This window comes from Somniosus microcephalus, chromosome 30 (genome assembly GCF_052327205.1).
Source record: "Somniosus microcephalus isolate GS21.2 chromosome 30, FLI_Smic_1.0, whole genome shotgun sequence".
Lineage (NCBI taxonomy): Eukaryota > Metazoa > Chordata > Chondrichthyes > Squaliformes > Somniosidae > Somniosus > Somniosus microcephalus.
In genome coordinates this window covers 8,245,022-8,270,494 of record NC_141016.1, presented here as the reverse complement: position 1 = coordinate 8,270,494, position 25,473 = coordinate 8,245,022, and the positions used below count along the sequence as shown (strand labels likewise).

At 49.2% G+C, this 25,473-nt stretch overlaps 1 protein-coding gene across 1 annotated transcript in view; it reads right to left on the bottom strand.

Annotated features, from left to right (window-relative positions):
- LOC147097905 (anthrax toxin receptor 1-like) overlaps positions 1–25,473 on the bottom strand; it is a 254,166-nt gene that overhangs the window by 16,709 nt on the left and 211,984 nt on the right. The window contains exon 17 of the mRNA XM_085970960.1: positions 21,750–21,830. Coding sequence (XP_085827086.1) covers positions 21,750–21,830 — 81 coding nt within the window. The remainder of the gene's footprint in view (positions 1–21,749; positions 21,831–25,473) is intronic.

The following is a 25,473-nucleotide window of genomic DNA, read 5'->3' as shown; positions in this document are numbered from 1 at the left end:
TCTTGGTCCTGTCTCTCCATTAAAATTGGCCACTTCCTCAAAAGAATTGCCCATGGGCCTTGTGTAATTAAAATATTCAATTAACAAAAGGAGATCATTTTCAGAAAACCAATGGTGGCTGATGTGAGTTAATTGACTAGTGGTGTGTCAGTTACCGCACTCTGTATAAATGCAAGGTTTTCCCCCCCCCCCCTCCACAGCGCTTGTGCTGTCTGTATCACCGAGGGGGGTGTCTAAGTCTGAACGAACAAGGAAAAAGACAAAGTGAAATAGTTGGGATTGAAACCATGGCTAAGATTAAATTAAGCCTGGACCAGCCACATAAATACTGTGGCAACACGAGGTCAGAGGCTGGGTATTCTGCGGCGAGTGTCTCACCTCCTGACTCCCCAAAGCCTTTCTACCATCTACAAGGCACAAGTCAGGAGTGTGATGGAATACTGTCCACTTGCCTGGATGAGTGCAGCTCCAACAACACTCAAGAAGCTTGACTCCATCCAAGACAAAGCAGCCCGCTTGATTGGCACCCCATCCACCACCTTAAACATTCACTCCCTCTACCACCGGCGCACCGTGGCTGCAGTGTGCACCATCTACAAGATGCACTGCAGCAACTCGCCAAGGTTTTTTCGGCAGCACCTCCCAAACCCGCGACCTCTACCACCTAGAAGGACAAAGGCAGCAGGCGCATAGGAACACCACCACCTCCAAGTTCCCCTCCAAGTCATACACACCATCCTGACTTAGAAATATATCAGCCGATCCTTCATCTTCGCTGGGTCAAAATCCTGGAACTCTCTCCCTAACAGCACTGTGGGAGCACCTTCACCACACGGACTGCAGCGGTTCAAGAAGGCGGCTCACCACCACCTTCTCAAGGGCAACTAGAGATGGGCAATAAATGCCGGCCTTGCCAGCGATGTCCACATCCTATAAACGAATAAAAAAAAAAGCCAAAAAGAAATAAAGGGAGCACTTGTTCAGGACCCAATGAAAGAGCTGTAGGTTTTTTTGTGTTGGCTGTAGTCTAGGCTCGTCTGACTGGAGTGGGTCAGTTGTGTTGGCTGCAGTCTAGGCTCGTCTGACTGGAGTGGGTCAGTTGTGTTGGCTGCAGTCTAGGCTAGTCTGACTGGAGTGGGTCAGTTGTGTTGGCTGCAGTCTAGGCTCGTCTGACTGGAGTGGGTCAGTTGTGTTGGCTGCAGTCTAGGCTCGTCTGACTGGAGTGGGTCAGTTGTGTTGGCTGCAGTCTAGGCTCGTCTGACTGGAGTGGGTCAGTTGTGTTGGCTGCAGTCTAGGCTCGTCTGACTGGAGTGGGTCAGTTGTGTTGGCTGCAGTCTAGGCTCGTCTGACTGGAGTGGGTCAGTTGTGTTGAGGGAAAAGTTTTCTTATGCAGCGAGTGGTTAGGACCTGGAATGCACTGCCTGAAAGGGTGGTGGAGGCAGACTCAATCACGGATTTCAAAAGGGGATTGGATAAGTGCCTGAAAGAATTTTTTTTTGCAGGGCTGCAGGGAAAGGGCAGGGGAGTGGGACTGGCTGAGAGCCGGCACTGGCTTGACGGGCCGAATGGCCTTCTTCCGTGCTGTAACCATTCTATGACGCTCATTTTTCTGCTTAAATCACTTCTTTGTGAAGTGAGAGATCCCAGCTTGTGGGACAGTGTGCCATCATCATCTCCTTTGTCATGTGTTCATGGTTGTCACGGGGGAACATTACGTGCCGAGGTTGTTTTTTTTTCCCAAAAAGGACTGTGTTGGGGTTTTTTTTTTGTCCACCACAGAGGAATTTGCTGTCCTTTCAACAGAATATTTGCTTCAGATGCCTATCATCTGGCTTCTGACTGATTTTGCTGATGTAAAAAAAAAAGCTGTGGTTTGCTGAATAGCTCTTAGATGCCAGTTACTCTTGATGGGCCTTCTATGTTGATGATCGTGCTTTTGCCATTTGATGTGTCAGGAGGGGACGCGTGTGGAGTTTCGATACTTGGCGTATGGAGCACACCTATGCCTTTTGTAGATGTACAAACGAGTTGGAAGCGCTGCATTTTAGATGAACCAGCTTGGTCTGTGTAGTCTTCTTCTTCTTAGGCAGTCCCTCGGAACTGAGGATGACTTGCTTCCACATTAAAAATGAGTTCTCAGGTGACTGATCGAGTCCAATGCGGGACCTACAGTCTCTGTCACAGGTGGGGCAGACGGTGGTTGAAGGGGCGGGTGGGTGGGGTGCTTGGGTTGACGTGCACTCCTTGCGCTCCTTGCGCTTGGCTTCCGCTTGCTCCCGACGAAGAGACTCAAGGTGTTCGGCGCCTTCCCGGATGCTTCTCCTCCACTTTGTGCAGTCTTGGACCAGGGATTCCCAGGTGTCGGTGGGGATGTTACACTTTTTCAAGGAGGCTTTGAGGGTGTCCTTGAAGCGTTCCCTCTGCCCACCTGGGGCTCTCTTGCCGTGTCGGAGCTCCGAGTAGAGCGCTTGTTTTGGGAGTCTCGTATTGGGCATGCGGACAATGTGACCCGTCCATCGGAGCTGATCAAGCGTGGTCAAAGCTTCAGTGCTGGGGATGTTGGCCTGAGCGAGAACACTGACGTTGGTGCGCCTATCCTGCCAATGGATTTGCAGGATCTTGCGGAGGCAGCGTTGGTGGTACCTCTCCAGTGCTTTGAGGTGCCTGGTCCATGTCTCTGAAGCATACAGGAGGGCAGGTATCACTGCTGCTCTGTAGACCATGAGCTTAGTGCCAGGTTTGTGGTCCTGGTCTTCAAACACTCTCTTCCTCAGGCGACCGAAGGCTGCACTGGCACACTGAAGGCGGTGTTGGACTTCGATGTCTGCCCTTGTTGACAGTAGGGTCCCGAGGTACGGAAAGTGGTCCACGTTGTCCAAAGCCTTGTCATGGATTTTGATAATCGGGGGGCAGTACTGTATGGTGGGGGCAGGTTGGTAGAGGACCTTTGTCTTATGGATGTTTAGTGTAAGGCCTATGCACTCATATGCTTCGGTGAAGGCTTCGCCCCTCCCTATCTCTGTAATCTCCTTCAGCCCCACAACCCCCCGAGATATCTGCGCTCCTCTAATTCTGCCCTCTTCCGCATCCCCGATTATAATCGCTCAACCATTGGTGGCCGTGCCTTCTGTTGCCTCGGCCTTAAGCTCTGGAATTCCCTGCCTAAACCTCTCCGCCTCGCTACCTCTCTCTCCCCCTTTAAGACGCTCTTTGACCATGCTTTTGGTCACCTGCCCTAATATCTCCTTATGTGGCTCGGTGTCAATTTTTTTTTGTTTTTACTACTCCCGTGAAGCGCCTTGGGACGTTTTATGACATTAAAGGCGCTATATAAATGCGTGGTGTTGGTGGTGAGAATGCAAATTCTAGTCTATCGTAGGGCTTGGAAAAAAGTAAGGAGTGAAAGACAAGAGGAGTAGCAAAGGTATCTCTGACATGCCCTTTCCAAAACACTTTTGTAAGAGTGGTTGAGCAGAGGAGACACCCAAGCAAACCTACTTTGTGAGAAGGAGTCGCTCTGTGGGACTGCAGAGTTGAGATTCCTTTCAGCCTTGAGTATCTCTTAATGTCTCTTCGCCTCTCACAGAACCTCCCTTTTGTTCTTTCATCCCCTCCCCCATTTCCCAGCCCCCAAACTGGCCTTTTAATCTGTTTCATTTCCTGTGTTTTTTCTCAGTTCTGACGAAGGGTTTCGACCCGAAACGTTGACTCTCTTTCTCTCTCCACGGATGTTGCCTGGCCTGCTGAGTTTTTCCAGCATTTTCTGTTGTTATTTTCTTTCAGCCAGGTTCTGGTGAGGCTTCATTGGGATTGGCTGCCCTTCAGTAACATCTTTGTGCATGTTACTTTTAATTTTAAATTAGACGGGGTAGCAGGGAGTGTAGGAGCCCACGTAACACTAACTGCCCTTCAAATTAATGAATTAATTGTTTGCCACGAGTTTTCCGATGCTTCGGAGAAAGGGTAAGGCACTTGTAGAAATAACATTTCAAACAACTCTGATTATCTCACTTCAGCTAAGTTGCAATGGGGCCCAGGCAAATGGGCAGAGAAGAGGGATGAAAGCCACATTTAGTGATTTTTGGTGCAGAAAGAGACGTGATGAGCCAGACCCAAAAATAACTTTTTGAGAGAAAGTTGTTCGGAAGGTGCCAGCCTGTTTGGCAAGATAAGATTTGCAGCCTTAGCCATGATTGTGGCCCCTGCTTCACCCGAAAGCAGTGTCAGCCGTGGCTCAGTGGGCTGCACCCTCGCCTGCTAAGTCAGAAGGTTGTGGGTTCAAGTCCCACTCCAGAGACTTGAGCACAAAAATCTAAGCTGACACTCCCAGTGCAGTGCTGAGGGAGTGCTGCACTGTCAGAGGTGCTGTCTTTCGGATGAGACATTAAACTGAGGCCCCGTCTGCTCTCTCAGGTGGACATAAAAGATCCCACGGCCACTATTTCGAAGAAGAGCAGGGGGAGTTCTCCCTGGGGCCAATATTTATCTCTCAATCAACATCACTGAAACAGATTATCTGGTCATTATCACATTGCTGGTTGTGGGACCTTGTTTTGCCGCGTTTCCTGCATTACAACAGTGACTACGCTTCACAAAGTGCTTCATTGGCTGTAAAGCGCTTTGGGACGTCCTGAGGTCGTGAAAGGCGCTATAGAAATGCAAGTCTTTCTTTTGAAAAACAGTACAAATTCCACGGTGCATGGACCGTTTGATGCTGTGCAACGTTGCGATCCAGAAATGTTTTCCTTTTTGTAACTTGGGGGAAAAAAATGTAGAATTCATTTTTGAAGAAATAAATTGGGAAGTAGAGAATGGGGAGAAAAAGGAACAAAGGAGCAAAAATGGAGTCGCGCCCCCTTTGGGGCGCTAACTTTGCCGGGGCGCTACTTTTAGCGCCCTGAAAAAGTTGGCACCCCTGCCCCCGAAATTCGATGGTAGTGCCCCAAGCAGGAGGCGGGGCACTACCGGAAGCACTCCCCCTCCCTCTTGGGGCACTCCAGCCCAATATCTCAGCGCAACGTGCTACTTATTAAAGGGGAGGGGGCCTTGCGCAGCGCGAACCAGAGCCCAGCTGGGCCGCCAGGGATCGGGGATGCCGGCAAAAGAGCCCGGCACTCGAGGAGAGCCAGGCTGCCCGACCGCGGCCGTGAGGGGAACGGCAGAGGGGGCAGGTGCTGGCAGGCGGCCAGCAAAAACAAAATGACTGCCTGGCACCTCCCCTTTAAATATCGCTGCCCCGGCCGCATGTACGCCCCCCTGACCATGTCGGACATAGCGTCCGGCGGTACGTCAGGGGGGCGCAACCCACGCTTGCGGCTGGGGTGCTGTGCACGGTAATGACGTCCTCACCGGAGGTGCAGCGCCGCGGGGCGCTACCGGCTATCGCCGCTGCTAACCCTCCCGCTAAATTTCGCAGGTGGCGTTAGCGGTGCCGCGACCGGGCGCTAGTTGCTTTGTGTCCCCATAGGGCACTAACGGGAGGCGCAAAGCAACCGAATTCATTAAATATATTCAAGAAGGAGTTGGATATATTTCTTAAGGCTAAAGGGATCAAGGGGTATGGGGAGAAAGCAGGGACAGGGCACTGATTTTGGATGATCAGCCATGATCTCATTGAATGGTGGTGCAGGCTCGAGGGGCCGAATGGCCGACTCCTGCTCCTATCTTCTATGTTTCTATTTTGCCCTCAGTGACTTCTATTTAAATAACACCTTATCCTATCTTAAAACAACTCAAAGTACTTCATGCATAATGAATTACTTTTGAAATGTAGTCAATATTCTGCAGCCAATGTTGTGCAGGGTGATGCAGCAGCCATATTTCACACAGCAAGGTCCCACAATCCGCAACTAGTTCATCTGTTTTGGTAATTTGAGGGAAGAAGGGTGGCCAGGTCTTCAAATAATGCAACGGGATGCTTTAAAATAAAATGAAACATTGGAGCAAGCAGTCAAGGCCTCATTTTATTGTCTCATCTGAAATACAGTGCCTCTGATAATGCAGCACTGCACTGAAGTGTCCATCTATCTGATGTTACATAGGATATACGGCCCAACCAGTCCATGCCGGCGTTTATGCTCCACTCGAGCCTCCTCCCGTCTTTCCTCATCTAACTCTATCAGCATAACCCTCGATTCCCTTCTCCTTCATATGTTTGTCCAGCCTCCCCTTAAATGCATCGATACTACTCGTCTCAACCACTCCCTGTGGGAGCGAGTTCCATATTCTCACCACTCTCTGGGTAAAGAAGTTTCTTCTGAATTCCCTATTGGATTTCTTGGTGACTATCTTATATTGATGGCCTCTAGTTATACTCTTCCCCACAAGTGGAAACGTTCTCTCTGTATCCACTCTATCAAAACCTTTCATCATTTTAAAGACCTCTATTAGGTCACCCCCTCAGCCTTCTCTTTTCAAGAAAAAAGAGACCCAGCCTGTTCATCTTTTCATGAGAGGTGTAACCTCCCATTTCTGGTAACATCCTTGTAAATCTTCTTGCACCCTCTCCAGTGCCTCTATATCCTTTTTTATAATGACGGCCAGAACTGTACGCAGTACTCCAGGTGTGATCTAACCCTGATCCACGGGCACAAATGCTACCATCTGAGCTCAGCTGATATTTGAAGAATGCACTGACGAGGGATGCCAGTGACGAGGAATGGGAATTTTACATTCATTCTTCCCCTGGTCCGAGTCAGTATTAAAACACAGATCAAATAAAGAGGAAAGCACCATCTACTCTGCTTCAACAATCTGCCTGAGCCTTAAACAAGGAAGACTATGCCCGGGCTCCTTGCGTGAACATTTTCACCATCCTTATGGCCTCCCTGGGCAGGAGCTCTTAATTGTGTTGATTTATGGTAAGCCTGTGCCTGACAAGGTATTGGGTTGAAGCTGTCCAACTTAAGGCAGCCAGCAGAGGGAGGAGATACCCGTCCCGTCAATATGGAAGTCCATCAAAGGGCAGGGAGCTCCACCCACGTATTGTACTCTTTTTGAATTAAATTAGTCTTTATCCAAAACTTTCAGAGAGGCTGATCACTTGATGTACTGCAACCTCAAATATGAGTAGCTCCGCCTCTGTCATGTGGAACCCTGGTGTTTGTATTTTTAATGCTTCCCGTGTAGGAAGGGCCCCAGTGGTGATAAGAACATAAGAAATAGGAGCAGGAGTCGGCCATTTGGCTCCTCGAGCCTGCTCCGCCATTCAATAAGATCATGGCTGATCTTCTACCTCAACTCCACTTTCCTGCACTATCTCCATATCCCTCGATTCCCTTAATATCCCAAAATCTATCGATCTCTGTCTTGAATATACTCAACGACTGAATCTCCGCAGCCCTCTGGGGTAGAGAATTCCAAAGATTCACTACCGTCTGGGTGAAGAAATTTCTCCTCATCTCAGTCCTAAATGGCCGACCCCTTATTCTGAGACTTTGACCTTTGGTTCTAGACTCCCCAGCCAGGGGAAACATCCTCCCTGCATCTACCCTGTCAAGCCATGTAAGAATTTTGTATATTTCAATGAGATCACCTCTCATTCTTCTAAACTCTAGAGAATATAGGCCTAGTCTACTCAATCTCTCCTCATAGGACAATCCCCCCATCCCAGGAACCAGTCTGGTGAACCTTTGTTGCACTCCCTCTATGGCAAGTATATCCTTCCTTAGGTAAGGAGACCAAAACTGTCCACAGTACTCCAGGTGTGGTCTCACCAGGGCCCTATAGAATTGCAGTAAGACGTCTTTACTCTTATACTCAAATCCTCCTCTTGTAATAAAGGCCAACATACCATTTGCTTTCCTAATTGCTTGCTGTACCTGCATGTTAACTTTCAGTGATTCGTGTACAAGGACACCCAGATCCCTCTGAACACCAACATTTCCCAGTCTCTCACCATTTAAAAAATACTCTGCTTTTCTATTTTTCCTACCAAAGTGGATAACTTCACATTTCTCCACATTATGTTCCATTTGCCAAGTTCTTGCCCACTCACTCAGCCTGTCTATATCCCCCTTTGAAGCCTCCTTGCATCCTCACAACTTATCCAAAGACAATACTATTTCCAGGAAGAAATGTGTGGAGTTGGAGACTGGCAGCGGCGGTGGGATTAATGGGATGCGGCAATTATGTGGTTAGCTTGGCTTTCATCAAAAGGTTCTCCCAGGGAAAATGACTAGCATGGGATTACAAGGCAGTCACGGCCATTTGTTCCTGATTATTACAAACTCTCCTGCCTCTCACAGACATAAAACATCGGCTGAGTGGTCTTCTCTCATTCCATGAAGCACTTTCCTTCTACAGATTATCTTCCCTATAATGAGCTCTTTCCAATCCATTTATTCCCACATAGATAGATTCTGCAAGTTGCTCCTTGTTTTCCACCCCCCCCCCCCCACCAATGTTACAGAAAGCAAAATCCCACAAGACCTGGCTGGTGCAGCATTCCCAGGGTCCCATCAGCACAGAAACCATCACATTCTACACTTCATCTAATCAACTCTACCCGGGTTTATACTTACTTTTTCTATTACCCGTCTTTCGGATGAGACGCTAAACCAAGGCCCCGTCTGCCCTCTCAGGTGGACGTAAAAGATCCCACGGCCACTATTTCGAAGAAGAGCAGGGGGAGTTCTCCCCGGTGTCCCGGGCCAATATTTATCCCTCAACCAATGTCACTAAAAATCAGATGATCTGATCATTATCACATTGCTGTTTGTGGGAGCTTGCTGTGCGCAAATTGGGTGTTGCGTTTCCTACATTACATCAATGACTACAAATCAAGAATACTTCATTGGCTGTAAAGTGCTTTGAGATGTCCGGTGGGCGTGAAAGGCGCTATAGAAATGCAAGTCTTTCTTTCTTTTTCTCCCTTTCTTTCTTTCTTTCTTTCTTTCTTTCCTTTTCTTTCTCCCCCCCTCTCTCTCTCTATCTTTCCCTCTGGCCCTAACCAGCTAGTTCTTGTTTCTTCCCCCCATACTGTTCGTTAACACATTAACTGCGCTGTCTTGGATCCCATTCTACAGATCGACTACCTGTGGGGTGGGAGGGACAGAAAGTAAGTCCTTCTGATCCGTAGTTATGAAGAAAGGCTCTAAATAAATGGAGCTTATTTCGGTGGCAGAAAGGGGGAATCTAATAGAGAGTCACAACATCTTGAGAGGGTAAATTAGCTACAAGTTTGCTCCCGCTGATTGCCAAACTGGAAACCAGGAGACTCTCACAACAAAGGGAGAAGTTCGAGTTTTCTTTCACACAGTTACTAGAACACGCAATGCTTTACCACAAGGGGCTATTGAGGCAGAAACTATAGCGTTTCAAAAGGAATTGGATAATAATTTAAAAGGAAGAATGTAAAAGAGAATGGGGTAAGATCAGGGATTCGAATGGTTAGCTCTCAGTTGGAGCTACGATTGGCACGGAACCAGCGAGCCAAACAGTCTCCTTCTGTGCTGTAATTTATATCATCTCAAATCTTCCTTGAGGCTCAATAATGTTCTATTCACATCGCAGAGTTCTGCACTCGCAGCTCGAGTTAAGTAGCCTGTTTATATCTACATTATCCATTCCTCTCAAAATGTCAATCGCTTCTCCTCTCAATCCTTATTCTCCAATAAGAACAATGGCTTCTATTTACGCTGCACTTATCCAGTGAGAAGAATGTGTCTGAGGACTTCACTCGGGGACAGAGGGACAGTGAGTGAGGAATGTAGGAATATAATGCAAATGAAGAACAGGGAAAGGTCCACTGGTCCATCTAGCCTGTCCCCTCCACATCACGCACCATCCTGACTTGGGAAGTATATCGGCCGTTCCTTCATCGTCGCTGGGTCAAAATCCTGGAACTCCCTCCCTAACAGCACTGTGGGAGCACCTTCACCACACGGACTGCAGCGGTTCAAGAAGGCAGCTCACCACCACCTGCTCGAGGGCAATTAGGGATGGGCAATAAATGCTGGCCTTGTCAGCGACACCCACAGCCCGTGAATGAATTTAAAAATGTATACAGTTGCAATGCCTCCTGCATCACGATACATACACTTTCTACCTAGCCATATAATCTCCTGGGAGAGGTGAAAAATGCAGATAAAAACACAGCCCAAACAGGGAGAATTTTTTTTCTCTGAGCCCCTTTAGGCAATCAAAACTAGTCTAGGAGATCACATTGACCCTGATTTTCTATTACAGGATACCTATCTCTTGTACAAGGTGATCTCCGTCCCAGCCAGAGGCAGGTTAAGCTCTCTCTTGAAGGAATAAGTGAATCAGCGTTGACTGCACGAGCTGGCAACCTGTTCCACAGGTCCACTATTCTCCGGGAAAAGAACAACCGCCTAACATCCAACCTAGTTCTGCTCTTCCATACATTATAAGCATGACCCCTGGTCCTCGCCAAACCTATCCCGTTGAAAGAATTGGTCCACACAAACACAATCTAGTCCATTCATTATTTTATAAACCTCGATCAAATCGCCTCAGAGTCCACGCTTTTCTAAAGTATACAGACCCAACTCCTTGAGTCTATCTAGCTAACTACGGTGTTTTAAACTGGGAATTAATCTAATGGCCCTCCTTTCCAGAGCCTCAATATCCCCCAATAACCATCTGAGGAGACCAAGCGGGAAAAATTCGGTGGCGCCCCCTTTGGGGCACTAACTTTGCTGGGGCGCTACTTTCAGCGCCCCTGCACCATAAATTCAGTGGTAGCACCCCAAGCAGGAGGCGGGGCTACTGGAAGCACTCCCCCTCCTTCCTGGGGCGCTACAACTGAATACCGCGGCGCTACGTGCAACAGCGCCACACGCATCGGCACGTAGCACCACGGTATTGCAGGCCTCCCTCCCCTGATTAAAGGGAAGGGGCGTAGCGCTGCGCGCACCGGGGCCCTGCTGGACCACCGGGGAGCGGGGAGCCCCCCCAGAAGCGTTAACGGGAGGCGCAAAGCAACCCAATTTTTCCCCCCTAAAGTGGTCACCATATTCTGAGGTCTATCCAAGGAAGCAGCAAGGATAGGATGAGCAGTTGACAGGACTGTTTGGCGCTAAGGAAAGTAATAGCGGGGTAGAGTGGTTTCAGAAGAGAATTTAAGGAGGTAGGGTTGGAAGTTCTCCTGTAGCTCCCAAGTGGGTCAGCAGGTCTGCTCAGCTAGCTGATCTCAGCCAATGTGACGGAACGAGAGCGACAATAAATCAAGTAACAACTGCAGTAACAGAGAAAGAAAGACTTGCATTTCTACAGCGCCTTTCACGACCACCAGACGTCTCAAAACGCTTTACAGCCAATGAAGTACTTTTTGAAGTGGAGTCACTGTTGTAATGTGGGCAACACAGCTGCCAATTTGCGCACAGCAAGCTCCCACAAACAGCAATGTGCTAATGACCAGATCATCTGTTTTTGTTATATTGATTGAGGGATAAATATTGGCCAGGGCACCCTGCTCTTCTTTGAAATAGTGCCATGGGATCTTTTACGTCCACCTGAGAGAGCAGACGGGGCCTAGGTTTAACGTTTCATCCAAAAGACGGCACCTCCGACAGTGCAGCACTCCCTCAGCACTGCACTGGAGTGTCAGCTTAGCTTTATGTGCTCAAGTCCCTGGAGTGGGACTTGAACCCTCAACCTTCTGACTCAGAGGCGAGTGTGCTGCCCACTGAACCACAGCTGACAGGTTGTGCACTAATATGTTAAGCAGGGGAAATTAAATTACTTTGGGGTTATTGGTGAAAAAAGTCCTACATTGCAGCTTAATACACTGCACCTTATCGCTTAAATGTGGCCTCACAACATAATCCTACCTTGTATCACATTCCAAATGGTTTAGAAAATGTAATTGCAGCAGAATGATTGTGGCTGCTTAAATTCGGCTCTTAGCAAAAACAATTCAAATTTGATAGATATTCATGCTATCCACTCCAGACAAATTTTTTATTTTTTATTGCCTGTGTCTCTTGTTGATGATGGAGGCTGCCAATATCCAGTTTCAGTTAACTTTTTGTGAGGAACCTTCCATTGCCATGACAACTCAAGCAGGAATCTGTTGCTGTGGTGACTTTGGCCAGAAAGAAAACTTCTCTCCAACCGCGTCCCCCCCCCCCACACTGACCCCTCCTCACTCTATCACCCCCCCACTGACCCCTCCTCACTAACACCCCCCCCCACTGACCCCTCCTCACTAACACCCCCCCCACTGACCCCTCCTCACTAACACCCCCCCCACTGAGCCCTCCTCACTCTATCACCCCTCCGTCCCCCACCGACCCCTCCTCACTCTATCACCCCCCCCCCCACTGACCCCTCCTCACTCTATCACCCCCCCACTGGCCCCTCCTCACTCTATCACCCCCCCCCCACTGAACCCTCCTCACTCTATCACCCCCCCACTGACCCCTCCTCACTCTATCACCCCCCCACTGACCCCTCCTCACTCTATCACCCCCCCACTGACCCCTCCTCACTCTATCACCCCCCCCACTGACCCCTCCTCACTCTATCACCCCCCCACTGACCCCTCCTCACTCTATCACCCCCCCACTGACCCCTCCTCACTCTATCACCCCCCCGCCCCCCCACGACCCCTCCTCACTCTATCACCCCCCCACTGACCCCTCCTCACTCTATCACCCCCCCGCCCCCCCACGACCCCTCCTCACTCTATCACCCCCCCACTGACCCCTCCTCACTCTATCACCCCCCCACTGACCCCTCCTCACTCTATCACCCCCCCACTGACCCCTCCTCACTCTATCACCCCCCCACTGACCCCTCCTCACTCTATCACCCCCCACTGACTCCTCCTCACTCTATCACCCCCCCACTGACCCCTCCTCACTCTATCACCCCCCCACTGACCCCTCCTCACTCTATCACCCCCCCACTGACCCCTCCTCACTCTATCACCCCCCCACTGACCCCTCCTCACTCTATCACCCCCCCACTGACCCCTCCTCACTATCACCCCCCCACTGGCCCCTCCTCACTCTATCACCCCCCCCCACTGACCCCTCCTCACTCTATCACCCCCCCACTGACCCCTCCTCACTATCACCCCCCCACTGGCCCCTCCTCACTCTATCACCCCCCCCCACTGAACCCTCCTCACTCTATCACCCCCCCACTGACCCCTCCTCACTCTATCACCCCCCCACTGACCCCTCCTCACTCTATCACCCCCCCACTGACCCCTCCTCACTCTATCACCCCCCCACTGACCCCTCCTCACTCTATCACCCCCCCACTGACCCCTCCTCACTATCACCCCCCCACTGACCCCGCCTCACTCTATCACCCCCCCACTGACTCCTCCTCACTCTACCACCCCCCCACTGACCCCTCCTCACTCTATCACCCCCCCACTGACCCCTCCTCACTCGATCACCCCCCCACCGACCCCTGACCCCTCCTCACTCTAGCACCCCCCACCCCCGCCCCCACTGACCCCATCTCACTCTATCACCCCCCCACCGACCCCTCCTCACTCTATCACCCCCCCACCCCCGCCCCCCACCGACCCCTCCTCACTCTACCACCCCCCCCAAAAAAATTCCCAAAAGATCAATAAATATTCAACAAACTATTTAATTCCACATCTTCCTTGACATTTCCATTTTCGCAGCAGAAGCCAGAGACAGCCCTGCGTGCTGTGTCCTTGTTTAGACCTTGACACACTCTTGGATTTGGCCTACCCTTTGTTGAGGTCCTGACAAAGCATTAATGGCAGAAAATTCTGGCTTGCAACCCAATCATTCCTAGATCTAAATAGCACAGTTTTTGTGGGGTGATTTTTTTTTTGGAGTCAGCTACAAGTTTACAAAGGAAGGTTTTGCGCTTTAGTTGTTTGAGAACATAGGCGAAGCTTTCCTCTGTGAACATAGTGGGCAGGTTCCCTCTGGTTACTGTTGCTAACGAGATCGGAAACCTCCGTTCGGGTCCGCAAGCGTGACCCCGAGCTTCCGGTCGCTCGCCATTTTAATTCTCCGCTCCACTCCCACTCTGACCTCCCTGTCCTCTGGCCTCCTGCACGGTTCCAAAGAAGCGTGTCGTATGAGAAGAGATTGAGTAAACTAGGCCTGTATTCTCTTGAATTCAGAAGAATGAGAGGGGATCTCATTGAAGCGTACAAAATTATTACAGGGCTTGATAGGGTGGATGCTGGGAGAATGTTTCCCTTGGCTGGGGAGTCTAGAACCAGGGGCCACAGCCTCAGGATAAAGGGTAGGCCATTCAGGACTGAGATGAGAAGAAATTTCTTCACACAGAGGGTGGTGAATCTTTTGAATTCTCTACCCCAGACGGCTGTGGAGGCTCAGTCATTGGGTATATTCAAAACAGAAGTCGACAGATTTCTGACTAGTAAGGGCATCAAGGGATATGGCGAAAGGGCCGGTGAATGGAGTTGAGGCAGAAGATCAGCCATGATCTCATTGAATGGCGGAGTAGGCTCAAAGGGCCGAAGGGCCGACTCCTGCTCCTATTTCTTATGTTCTCTTATGTTCTTAAGCTCGAGGAACAGCACCTCATCATTCAATTCGGCACTTCACAACCTTCTGGACTCAACATCGAGTTCAATAACTTCAGATCATAACCATCGCTCCCATTTTTTTGGCCAGCAGGTGCTGGTAATGGTTCTGCTGTTGCCCTTTACACCTCCTCTAGACTCTTCTTTTCTTTCTTAACTTGTCCCATTACCATCTCCTTTGCCTCGCACCATCATCCCTTTTGTCATTTAATCTCTCCTGCCTTCCACCCTATCACAGGCCTTCCCTTTTGTTTTTCCCTCCTCTCCCGCCTTTCCCAGCCCCTGGACTTGCTTAAAACCTGTCACATCTCTAACAAAGTCCAATTCTGTCGAAAGCTCGTCGACCTGTAATGTTAACTCTGTTTCTCTCCCCACGGATGCTGCCTGACCTGCTGACCAACATTTTCTGTTTATATTTCAGATTTCCGGCGTCCGCAGTATTTTGCCTTTTGAGATCGGAAACTTGTCTGGTTTTGCAATGCATCTACGATTTCGCTGGAAATAACAAAGACCGGTCACCTTCCAAATATGCTGACTAACATAAATCAGTGGATATCTGTCCCTGACAGTGGGCAAGATCTGTTTGGGGCATTCTCCCCATTTGAGGTCTTGTGCTAATTCAAGGAACTTTCCTGAATACAAAAGCAAAATACTGCGGATGCTGGAAATCTGAAATAAAAACCAAAAAATGCTGGAAATACTCAGCAGGTCAGGCAGCATCTGTGGAGAGAGAAACAGAGTTAATGGGCGCGATCTTGCCAGCCCTGGGGAGGCGGGTATGGAGGCGGGACTGCCGGGAAAATGGCAGAATTTGGGGGCGGGTGCCCAACCCGCCTCCGTGCCATCTTGCCAGGAGGCGGGCAGCCGACCCGCACCGCGGTGGTCCCGTCTCCTTGGAGGCAAGAAGGGGATTAGTGCCACTCTACTGCCTGTTAACAGGTAGTTAATAGGTAGATAAGAGGATTATCCCCATTTTACCCACAAAAGTGCAGGTTTCCCGAAGGCTCCGAACCCCGCCAGGGTCACCGAGGCACGCAGTGGGTCTGCGGGGTCCAAAGTGCGCTGTGAAGGTAAGTGATGGGTGCAAGTGTGGAGAGGTAAGTATGTGAGGTAAGTGCAAAGTGTTAGAAAAAGTGTACTTACCTTTGTTTCTTCCTGCTGGCTTCAGTCGGTGGGTACGCGGAGAGTCTCGCATCTCACCGGCAGAGATGACAGATGGCTGCTGCATTCTCCAAAGCAACAACCGTCTCATTTCTGCAAAAGAAAGAGGTTTGATGAGTCTTGAATTCAAGAACTCATCAAACTACAGAGAATGTCAGTGTTGGACAGCTTCACAGAGCTGTCAAACGATGACAATTGTTGAAACGTCATACGCTGGCGTTCTCTGTAACCGGCTTTCTCTTAATTGGCCTGCTGAGCCCGCTGGGCGGGGCTTAACAAGGTCAATCAGAGGAAGATAGCATGGGTTGGCCAGAAGTTGATGGAGGCGGGACTGAAACCCGACAAATGGGAGTCCCGCCTCCAAAAGCTCCCCATTGGCAAAATCCAGCCCAATGTTTCAGGTCGAAGACCCTTCGTCAGAACTGGAAAAAGCTGGAGATGGAACAGGTTTTTAAGCAAGTGTAGGGGCCGGGAAAGGGGGGAGGGGAGGAAAGAACAAAAGGGAAGGTCTGTGATAGGATGGAAGGCAGGAGAGATTAAGAGACAAAAGGGATGCAACTTTCCAGGATGTTGCTCCACTTTGACAACGTGGCCTCAAAACATTGGGAAACAGAAGGAGTGGCCTTCACCATAACTGTTTAACTGAGTGACAACGGAATGGTTTATTGGGATAGTCACTGCCCTGTGTGTAGGGTAATGACCTGAAGGTTAATGGGTTAGCTACTATTCGATGGGAGCCTGTACATGAAGAGAGTGCAAAGTGCTCTCAAGGGCTCTGTAAACCATTGCTTGTATCACAGTTATAAGAAAGAAAAACAAAGAACCTGCGTTTATATAGCACCTGTCACCTCCTCGGGACGTCCCAAAGTGCTCTGCAGCCAATGAAGTACTTTTTGAAGTGCAGTCACTGTTGCAATGTAGGAAACGCGGCAGCCAATTTGCACTCAGCAAGCTCCCACAAACAGCAATGTGATAATGACCAGATAATCTGTTTTAGTGGTGTTGGTTGGGGGATTTATATTGGCCAGGACACCGGGGATAACTCCCCTGCTCTTCTTCGAAATAGTGCCACGGGGTCTTTTACATCCACCCGAGAGGAGACTTTAATGTTGCATCCGAAAGACAGCACCTCCAACAGTGCAGCACTCCCTCGGTACTGCACTGGAGACTGTCAGCCTAGATCTCTGAGACGGGAAGCGTTGGCGGCACGGTGATTTCTGTCTGCCACAACCATCACTCAAGAGGGATGAATGTGCCACAAGCTGAAAGGCAGGGCTCGGTCTACAGTCACTGGGCACAGCAACCGGGCGCAGGTGGAAATAATAACCTGTTGGAGGCAGCAGTATGGAACTGTAATGTCCTGTAGCGGGAGTGGAGGATGGCAACCCAAGTGATCAAACTTCACAGCGTAACCAAAGGTCTAAGCGATCAAGATTCTGCTACTGGCTCTTTCTGTTGGTCCAAGTTGAAATTACACTATGTGTAGTTTAGTGTAGAAGGCCTCACACCTTCGCAATTCCTTTGCCCACTAGTTTAGCGGAGGTGTAAATCCATGTAAAATAATCCAGTGAACGCCTCAACTGAAATGGGGGATTGAGGAATAGCGTGCATAAGAACATAAGAATCAGGAGCAGGAGTCGGCCATTCGGCCCCTCGAGCCTGCTCCACCATTCAATAGAATCATGGCTGATCATCGACCTCAACTCCACTTTCCCACCCGATCTCCATATCCCTTGATTCCCCATGAGTCCAAAAATCTATCGATCTCAGCCTTGAATATACTCAAAGACTCAGCCGCCACAGCCCTCTGGGGCAGAGAATTCCAAAGATTCACAACCCTCTGAGTGAAGAAATTCTTCCTCATCTCGGTTTTAAATGGCTGACCCCTTATCCTGAGACTATGCCCCCTAGTTCTAGACACTCCAGCCAGGGGAAACAACCTCTCAGCATCTACCCTGTCAATCCCCTTCAGAATCTTGTGTGTTTCAATGAGATCACCTCTCATTCTTCTAAACTCCAGAGAGTATCGGCCCAATCTACTCAATCTCTCATCATAGGACAGCCCTCTCATCCCAGGAATGCATGTGTGTTCCTCTGTCTGAGCCTAAGATTGGATGGACTTTGTTCAACACGATTGAAGTTAACTTAAGTCAAGAGACCCTAATTCAAAATTGCCCGTAGGTTCTGAGCTTGAAGTCGCAGAAATCACCACTTGAGAATCCAGAATGTACAAGCGTCCTCCTGACTACAATTAAACATTTCTGTGAGACCTGGAGGAAGATGACAGAAAAATATAAAACCAGCATCTCAAGACAAAGTGCATGATGATTCTCGTGATGCCCCGCGGAAAATATTGTCCAATGACGGCTGGTTAGAATATAAGAACATAAGAAATAGGAGCAGGAGTCGGCCATTCGGCCCTTCGAGCCTGCTCCGCCATTCAATAAGATCATGGCTGATCTTCTACCTCATCTCCACTTTCCTGCCCGATCCCCATATCCCTTGATTCGCTTAATATTCAAAAATCTATCGATCTCTGTCTTGAATATACTCAATGACTGAGCCTCCACAGCCCTCTGGGGTAGAGAATTCCAAAGATTCACCACCCTCTGAGTGAAGAAATTTCTCCTCCTCTCAGTCCTAAATGGCCGACCCCTTATTCTGAGACTGTGACCCCTGGTTCTAGACTCCCCAGCCAGGGGAAACATCCTCCCTGCATCTACCCTGTCAAGTCCTGTAAGAATTTTGCATGTTTCAATGAGATTGCCTCTCATTACCCCGGAGATTATAGGCCTGGTCTACTAGGTCTGACAATAAAACCAGAATTTAAAGGGTGTCTCAGCAACCACTGACTCACTTTTCTTTATTTTCCATTTTCAGTGTTATGTCGGGGGTTGGACGAGGGATGGATTTGCCAATGTGTTTCTGTTCTTATTAAGAGCAACGTACGGTAATCATTGTTTTGTGCTGCACAGAAAGTCCCTTGAGGCCTGTTCCTGTTCTGATTAAATATCGCTGCTCACCGCTCCACTCGGCCTAAAGATTTCAGGCTTATGAAAACCAGCTGTGCTTTTCCTCCACTTACATCACCGGTCAGCACGGAATTCACATGACTGCTTGGCTTTAGCTGTCCCTGCACTTTCGCAATTGCCCTCTGTTTACAACATCTTACGGAATTTTATTTTGTTGTTATTCCCCTTTTCTCCCTTCTTTTTCTTCCTGTTTTGTTCCGTGAATAACAGGCGAAATGCAAATGATTATCTTCGACCATATGACACTGACCACATTTTCCCACCAGACATAAACAAATGAATGATGACAAAGCAGAGCCACTTCCTGCCTCCAGTTCATGAGCTCATTGATGGAGGCACACTAATAAGGTTGCCAGCCCTCCCTGAACTGTACTGTGGGGTCCCCAGGAACTAAGGATTGATCTCCTGCGGGCACTGCCGCCCGCAGGCAGGGAGAGAGAAAATCCCTCGGGGATTGGCAGCTTGTCCCGACCTCCTCACTGCACCGCTGCTCTTGGCTGGCTCTGTGCTTTCTTCGGCTGCTCCCGGACCTCCCGGTTCTGGCCCAGCCCCCCACATCGGGACCTGGGCCTCCGTAGGGTCGGGTCCAAACCCGAGCGACCGCTACCGAGCCACTGTTGGTCCTCCACCTTGTTCTGGAGGCAGGAGGCCACGAGACGAAACCTCCCAGAATGGTCCTGACCAGAGCTGGCAATCCTACACACTGTAGAGCAGGCAACGTCAGGATGTGACCCAATACCTGATGGGACAAGTATAAGAGCAGGGAGGTTATGATGGAGCTGTACAAAACGCTAGTTAGGCCACAGCTGGAATACTGTGTGCAGTTCTGGTCGCCACACTATAGGAAGGATGTGATTGCATTGGAGAGGGTGCAGAGGAGATTCACCAGGATGTTACCTGGGCTGGAGCGCTTCAGCTATGAAGAGAGACTGGACAGGCTGGGGTTGTTTTCCTTAGAGCAGAGAAGGCTGAGGGGGGACCTGATTGAGGTGTAGAAAATTATGAGGGGCATAGATAGGGTAGATAGAAAGGAACTTTTCCCCTTAGTAGAGGGGTCAATAACATAGAAACATAGAAGATAGGAGCAGGAGTCGGCCATTCGGTCCCTCGAACCTGTTACGCCATTTAATGAGATCATGGCTGATCATCCAAATTCAGTACCCTGTCCCTGCTTTCTCCCCATATCCCTTGATCCCTTTAGCCTTAAGAAATATATCCAACTCCTTCTTGAATATATTTAATGAATTGGCCTCCACTGCCTTCTGTGGTAGAGAATTCCACAGGTTCACCACTCTCTGGGTGAAGAAATTCCTCCTCATCTCAGTCCTAAATGGCTTACCCCTTATCCTTAGACTGTGACCCCTGGTTCTGGACTCCCCCGCCATCGGGAACATCCTTCCTGCACCTAGTCTGTCTAGTCCTGTTAGAATGTTATAAGTTTCAATGGGATCCTCTCATTCTTCTAAACTCTAGCGAATACAAGCCCAATCGACCCAATCTCTCTTCATACACCATTCCTGCCATCCCAGGTATCAGTCTGGTGAATATTCGCTGCACTCCCTCCATGGCAAGAACATCCTTCCTCAGATAAGGTGACCAAAACTGCACACAATACTCAAGGTGTGGTATCACCAAGGTCCTGTACAACTGCAGCAAGACATCCTTGCTCCTGTACTCGAATCCTCTCGCTATGAAGGCCAACATACCATTTGCCTTCTTAACCGCCTGCTGCACCTGCATGCTTACCTTCAGCGACTGGTGCACAAGGACACCCAGGTCTCGTTGCACTTCCCCTTTTCTCAATCTATTGCCATTCAGATAATAACCTGCCTTCCTGTTTTTGCCACCAAAGTGGATAACCTCGCATTTATCCACATTATACTGCATCTGCCATGCATCTGCCCAATTACCCAACTTGTCCAAATCATACTGGAGTTTCTCTGCATCCTCCTCACAGCACACATGTCCACCCAGCTTTGTGTCATCTGCAAACTTGGAGATATTACATCTAGTTCCCTCATCTAGATCATTAATATATATTGTGAATAACTGGGGTCCTAGCACCGATCCCTGCGGTACCTCACTAGTCACTGCCTGCCACTCGGAAAAAGACCTGTTTATTCCAACTCTTTGCTTCCTGTCTGCCAACCAGTTCTCTATCCAAGTCAGTACCTTACCCCCAATCCCATGTGCTTTAACTTTGCACGCTACTCTTTTATGCGGGACCTTATCGAAAGCCTTCTGAAAGTCCAAATACACCACATCCACTGGTTCTCCCTCATCTATTCTACCAGTTACATCTTCAAAAAATTCCAGTAGATTGGTCAAGCATGATTTATCTTTTGTAAATCCATGTTGCCTTTGTCCGATCCTGCCACTGTTTTCAGGGGGCATAGTTTCAAGGTAAGGGGCAGGAGGTCTAGAGGGGATTTGAGGAAAAACTTTTTCACCCAGAGGGTGGTTGAAATCTGGAACTCACTGCCTGAAAGGGTGGTAGAGGCAGGAACCCTCACAAAATTCAAGAAGCATTTAGATGAGCACTTGAAACGCCATAGCATACAGGGCTACGGACCAAGTGCTGGCAAATGGGATTAGAATAGACAGGGCTTGATGGCCGGTGCAGACACGATGGGCCGAAGGGCCTCTTTCTGTGCTGTATAACTCTATGATTCTATGACTATACAACAAGGCTTTTTGTCTTCTTTCCATGTTTTTTTCTGGGAATTAATATAATTAATCTTGTTCTGTTTGGACAAGGCAACCTAATTGAAGTTTCCAAGATCAAAGTTGATTAAAGGAAATTGATTACCATGGCAACGGTTGGGTTATGGACAACTTGGACTGTTCAGCCTGGAAAGGAAGCGACTCAGGAGGAGGAGGGGGGTTACCCTTTAAAGAAACTGCATCTGTAATACTAATCAGACTGTCCTACTCTCGGAAGGGGTCCCCTCGTTCCAGAAGAGCTGAGCTTGGCTGCGCTGCGATGGGAAGCAGCAAGGGTCTCATTGCTGTTTTGGTAAACGTTCAACCTCATACGCTACCTGGTCTCCAGGGCGAGGCCGCATCACAGATACCCGATCGTAGCCTTTCCGCAGGAGGACCCATAACGCATCCAACTTGCCCTGAAATGACAAGAGGCCTTATTAATGCAGGGAAGAGAAAACAGCACCTTAAAATCCTCCATTGTTCTTTTTGTGACAGTTCTGTCTCAATACCCACTCCCTTGCCTCTGTTCCCTGGTTCCTGGAGGCCTGTAACCTGTACCTTTTAAAAAAAAAGTTGCAACAGATAACTCAGTTTCTTACTCGACCACTTAAGTTGTAACCACTCAAATTAGTTTAAGATCTGGGTCTCTTTTCTCTCGAAAAAGACTGAGGGGTGACCAAATAGAGGTCTTTAAGATTATGAAGGGGTTCGATAGGGTAGACGTAGAGAAGATGTTTCCACTTGTGGGGGAGACCAGAACTAGAGGCCATCAATATAAGATAGTCACTAATAAATCCATTCGGGAATTCAGGAGAAACTTCTTTACCCAGAGAGTGGTGAGAATGTGGAACTTGCTACCACAGGGAGTGGTTGAGGTGAATAGTATCGATGCATTTAAGGGGAAACAAGATAAGCACATGAAATGAATAGGATTTAAAAAAAAATTATTCTTTCACGGGATGTGGGCATCGCTGGCAATGCCGGCATTTATTGCCCATCCCTAATTGCCCGTGAGAAGGTGGTGGTGAGCAACCTTCTTGAACCGCTGCAGTCCGTGTGGTGAAGGTACGCCCACGGTGCTGACTTTGTCGCAGCAGTTTGGTCCAACTGAGTGACTCGCTGGGCCATTTCAGAGGGCAGTTAAGAGTCAACCACATTGCTGTAGGCCAGACCGGGTAGGGGCAGCAGAGTGTCATAAAAACCCATCTGGTTCACTAATGTCCATTAGGGAAGGAAACCTTTTAGGGTAAGGACGGCAAATTTCCTTCCCTAAAGGACATTAATGGCCCAGAAATTCCGTTCGCAGGCCTCCCGCGGGCGGAGGGCTGCGATCTAGAAAAATCTGCGCCTGGACCGGAGGGCTCCCGGGAGGCACAGAGTTCCGTTGCTGGGCCTCTCCAAACTGCCGGTGCGCAGGGCCCACGTATCCCAGAGGCGCAGGCGGTTCACAGCGTCCCTGGGATCACGTGGGCCATGGGGAGCCAATCAGAGAAGGGAATCTCCATTCATACACTTGACAAATAGACCTGTCAAATATATGAATGGAGATCACCCCCAAAAACATAGTAAAATGACTTTAAATTACATAAATTAAGTATTTTAAATAAAAAAAATATTTTTTTTAAATTAAAGTTTTTAATGGGGCTAAAAATAAACTTACCTTTCTTTAAAGTATTTTTAAATGATAAATCAGTGGAAATTTCTTTTTACTTTTTTCAACTCTTATCGTGGTAAAAGCAGGCCTTACGTACGCTTTTACCAGGCGCAAGAATTGTAAGGGGGGAAAATTCAGTATCGCCCCGTTTGGGGCGCCATTATCGGCCGTGCGCAAAGTTCAGCGCCTGGCGCTAATTATCGCCTCCGACGGCAAACTTGGCTTTTATCGCCCCTGGAGGTGATTGGAGCATTAAATCAGGCGCTTCACACCTGTCTTAAGGCGCGAAGGCCGAGGAGCGAGGCGCTACCTCAGAGCGCTGGCGAAGCAAGGAAAGGCAAATCAAAATGAATCTGCAAAGTGCTGCTCAGTACCCAAAACTCCTTCACACAGCGTTGAATCTCTCCAGAAGTTTCTCTCTCTCTCTCTCAGAATGCGTGGTGCAAAAATATCACCAACAAAAAAAGGCAGGAAGCGGTCGCCTTTAAATAGCGCTCCCCCAGTCCCTTTCTGACTGCAAATCGCTCCCCTCAACCTGTCGTTGCTAGCGGCAGGCGGTAAGGCAGGGGGCGCCGCTCAATTTCCGGTCCGGGGCGTTGCGTACTCGACTGACGTCCCAATCTGCCGGCGCAGGAGATCGTGGTGGTAGTGTTAAGCGCCGCCGCAAAATGTCTAGTTAATTTCGCGAGCGGCGCAAACATCGCCGCGCCCGGGCGCTAGTTGCTTTGCGCCCCATTAACGCCCTCACGGGAGGCGCAAACAACTGAATTTTTCCCCTAAGTGTTTTCTGCGGGCAGAGGGTCGCCAAAAAACGGAACTCTCCTCCCCCGCAGAGACGCTGCTCCAGGGCAGCTGGAGGATGTGTCAATCGGATATGTCGGTTTCCAGCGCATGCGCAGTGCATGCCTAAAACCGGCATTTCCGTTGGCCCTACGGGTGGGTACATGCCTGTACAGACCGGAATTTCTGCCATTAGTGAACCAGATGGGTTTTATATGACAATCCAGTAGTTTCATGGTCACCATTACTGACACTAGCTTTTTAATTCCAGATTTATTTAATTAACTGATTTTAAATTCCCCAGCTGCACCGTGGTGGGAGTTGAACTCATGTTTCCAGGTATACTAGTCCAGTAACATAACCGCGATGCTACCATATGTTGATGGGGTTAGATGAGGAAGGGTGGGAGGAGGCTCGTGTGGAGCACAAACACCGGCACGGTCCTGTGTCTGTGCTGCACAGGAAACTCTCGATTTACTGGCATCTAAATAACCGGAAACCTCTGTTAACTGGCAAAATTCAGGAGTAGGTTCAGGTAAGTTTTACTTCATATTAGTGGCCGTGTAACCGGGGTTCCTGCACCTGTTGCTATGCAACAGGGACGCCTGGATCTGTGGCCGTGTACGGGGCTCTCGTACCTTTTACTATACCTCTCTGTAATCCGGACTTTTTGATAAACCGGCACCACGCCGGTCCCGTCAGTGCCGGATAAAAAAGAGTTTCCTGTAAATACTTTGTAAAAGGACAGCAGTGTTCACAAATGCTATTGGATTTCATCACCTCGGGACACCTTAAAGTGGCCGTTGCCGCCTGGTCCTCAACCCTCAGCCGATCCTGACGTTGCTCTGAGTGCATGCTGCATGCTCCAAGATCTCTGCGCTCCTCCAATTCTGGCCGCTTGCGCATCTCTGATTATGATCGCTCCACCATTGGCGGCCGTGCCTTCAGCTGCCTGGGCCCTGAGCTCTGGAATTCTCATGTAAACCTCTCCTTCTATCTCTCTCTCTCTCTCTATCTCTCCAAAACCTACTTCTTTGACCAAGCTTTTGGTCACCTGTCCTAATATCTCTTTACGCAGCTCGGTGTCAAATGTTGTCCACCAACGCTCCTGTGAAGCACCTTGAGACATTTTACTGCATTAAAGGCGCTATATAAATGCACAATTTTGCTGTTGTCCTAAAAAACAGGGTAATAGGGGTGGAGGTGTGGATATACATCAGACTGTGGGTGGAACCAGCCTGGTTTTAAGGGAGGGGGATGGTCCAAACTGCATCTCAGTTTTGAATCAGCTCACCAGTGTAATACTTCACCTCTTCCACTTATTCTTTGCTGCACCACTGTTGATATCAGGGGCCCATTTTTGATGCTGTCCTGATCAAAACTGTGAGCCACTGCTGCTAGTAGCTGTGCTGCTTTCTTCAGTGACAGAGGGCCATAAGGGGAAACTCGCTGTGTAAAGTCCCACGAGCCCCAATAGCTCACTGGGTGACAGCCCTGCCTGCTGTGGTCGTGAGCCGAGGAAGAACTAGGTTTGGCTTATGGTTTCTGGCGGAGGTGTGTGTGAGTGTGAGAGAGTGTGTGTGAGAGAGTGTGTGTGAGAGAGTGTGTGTGAGCGAGTGTGTGTG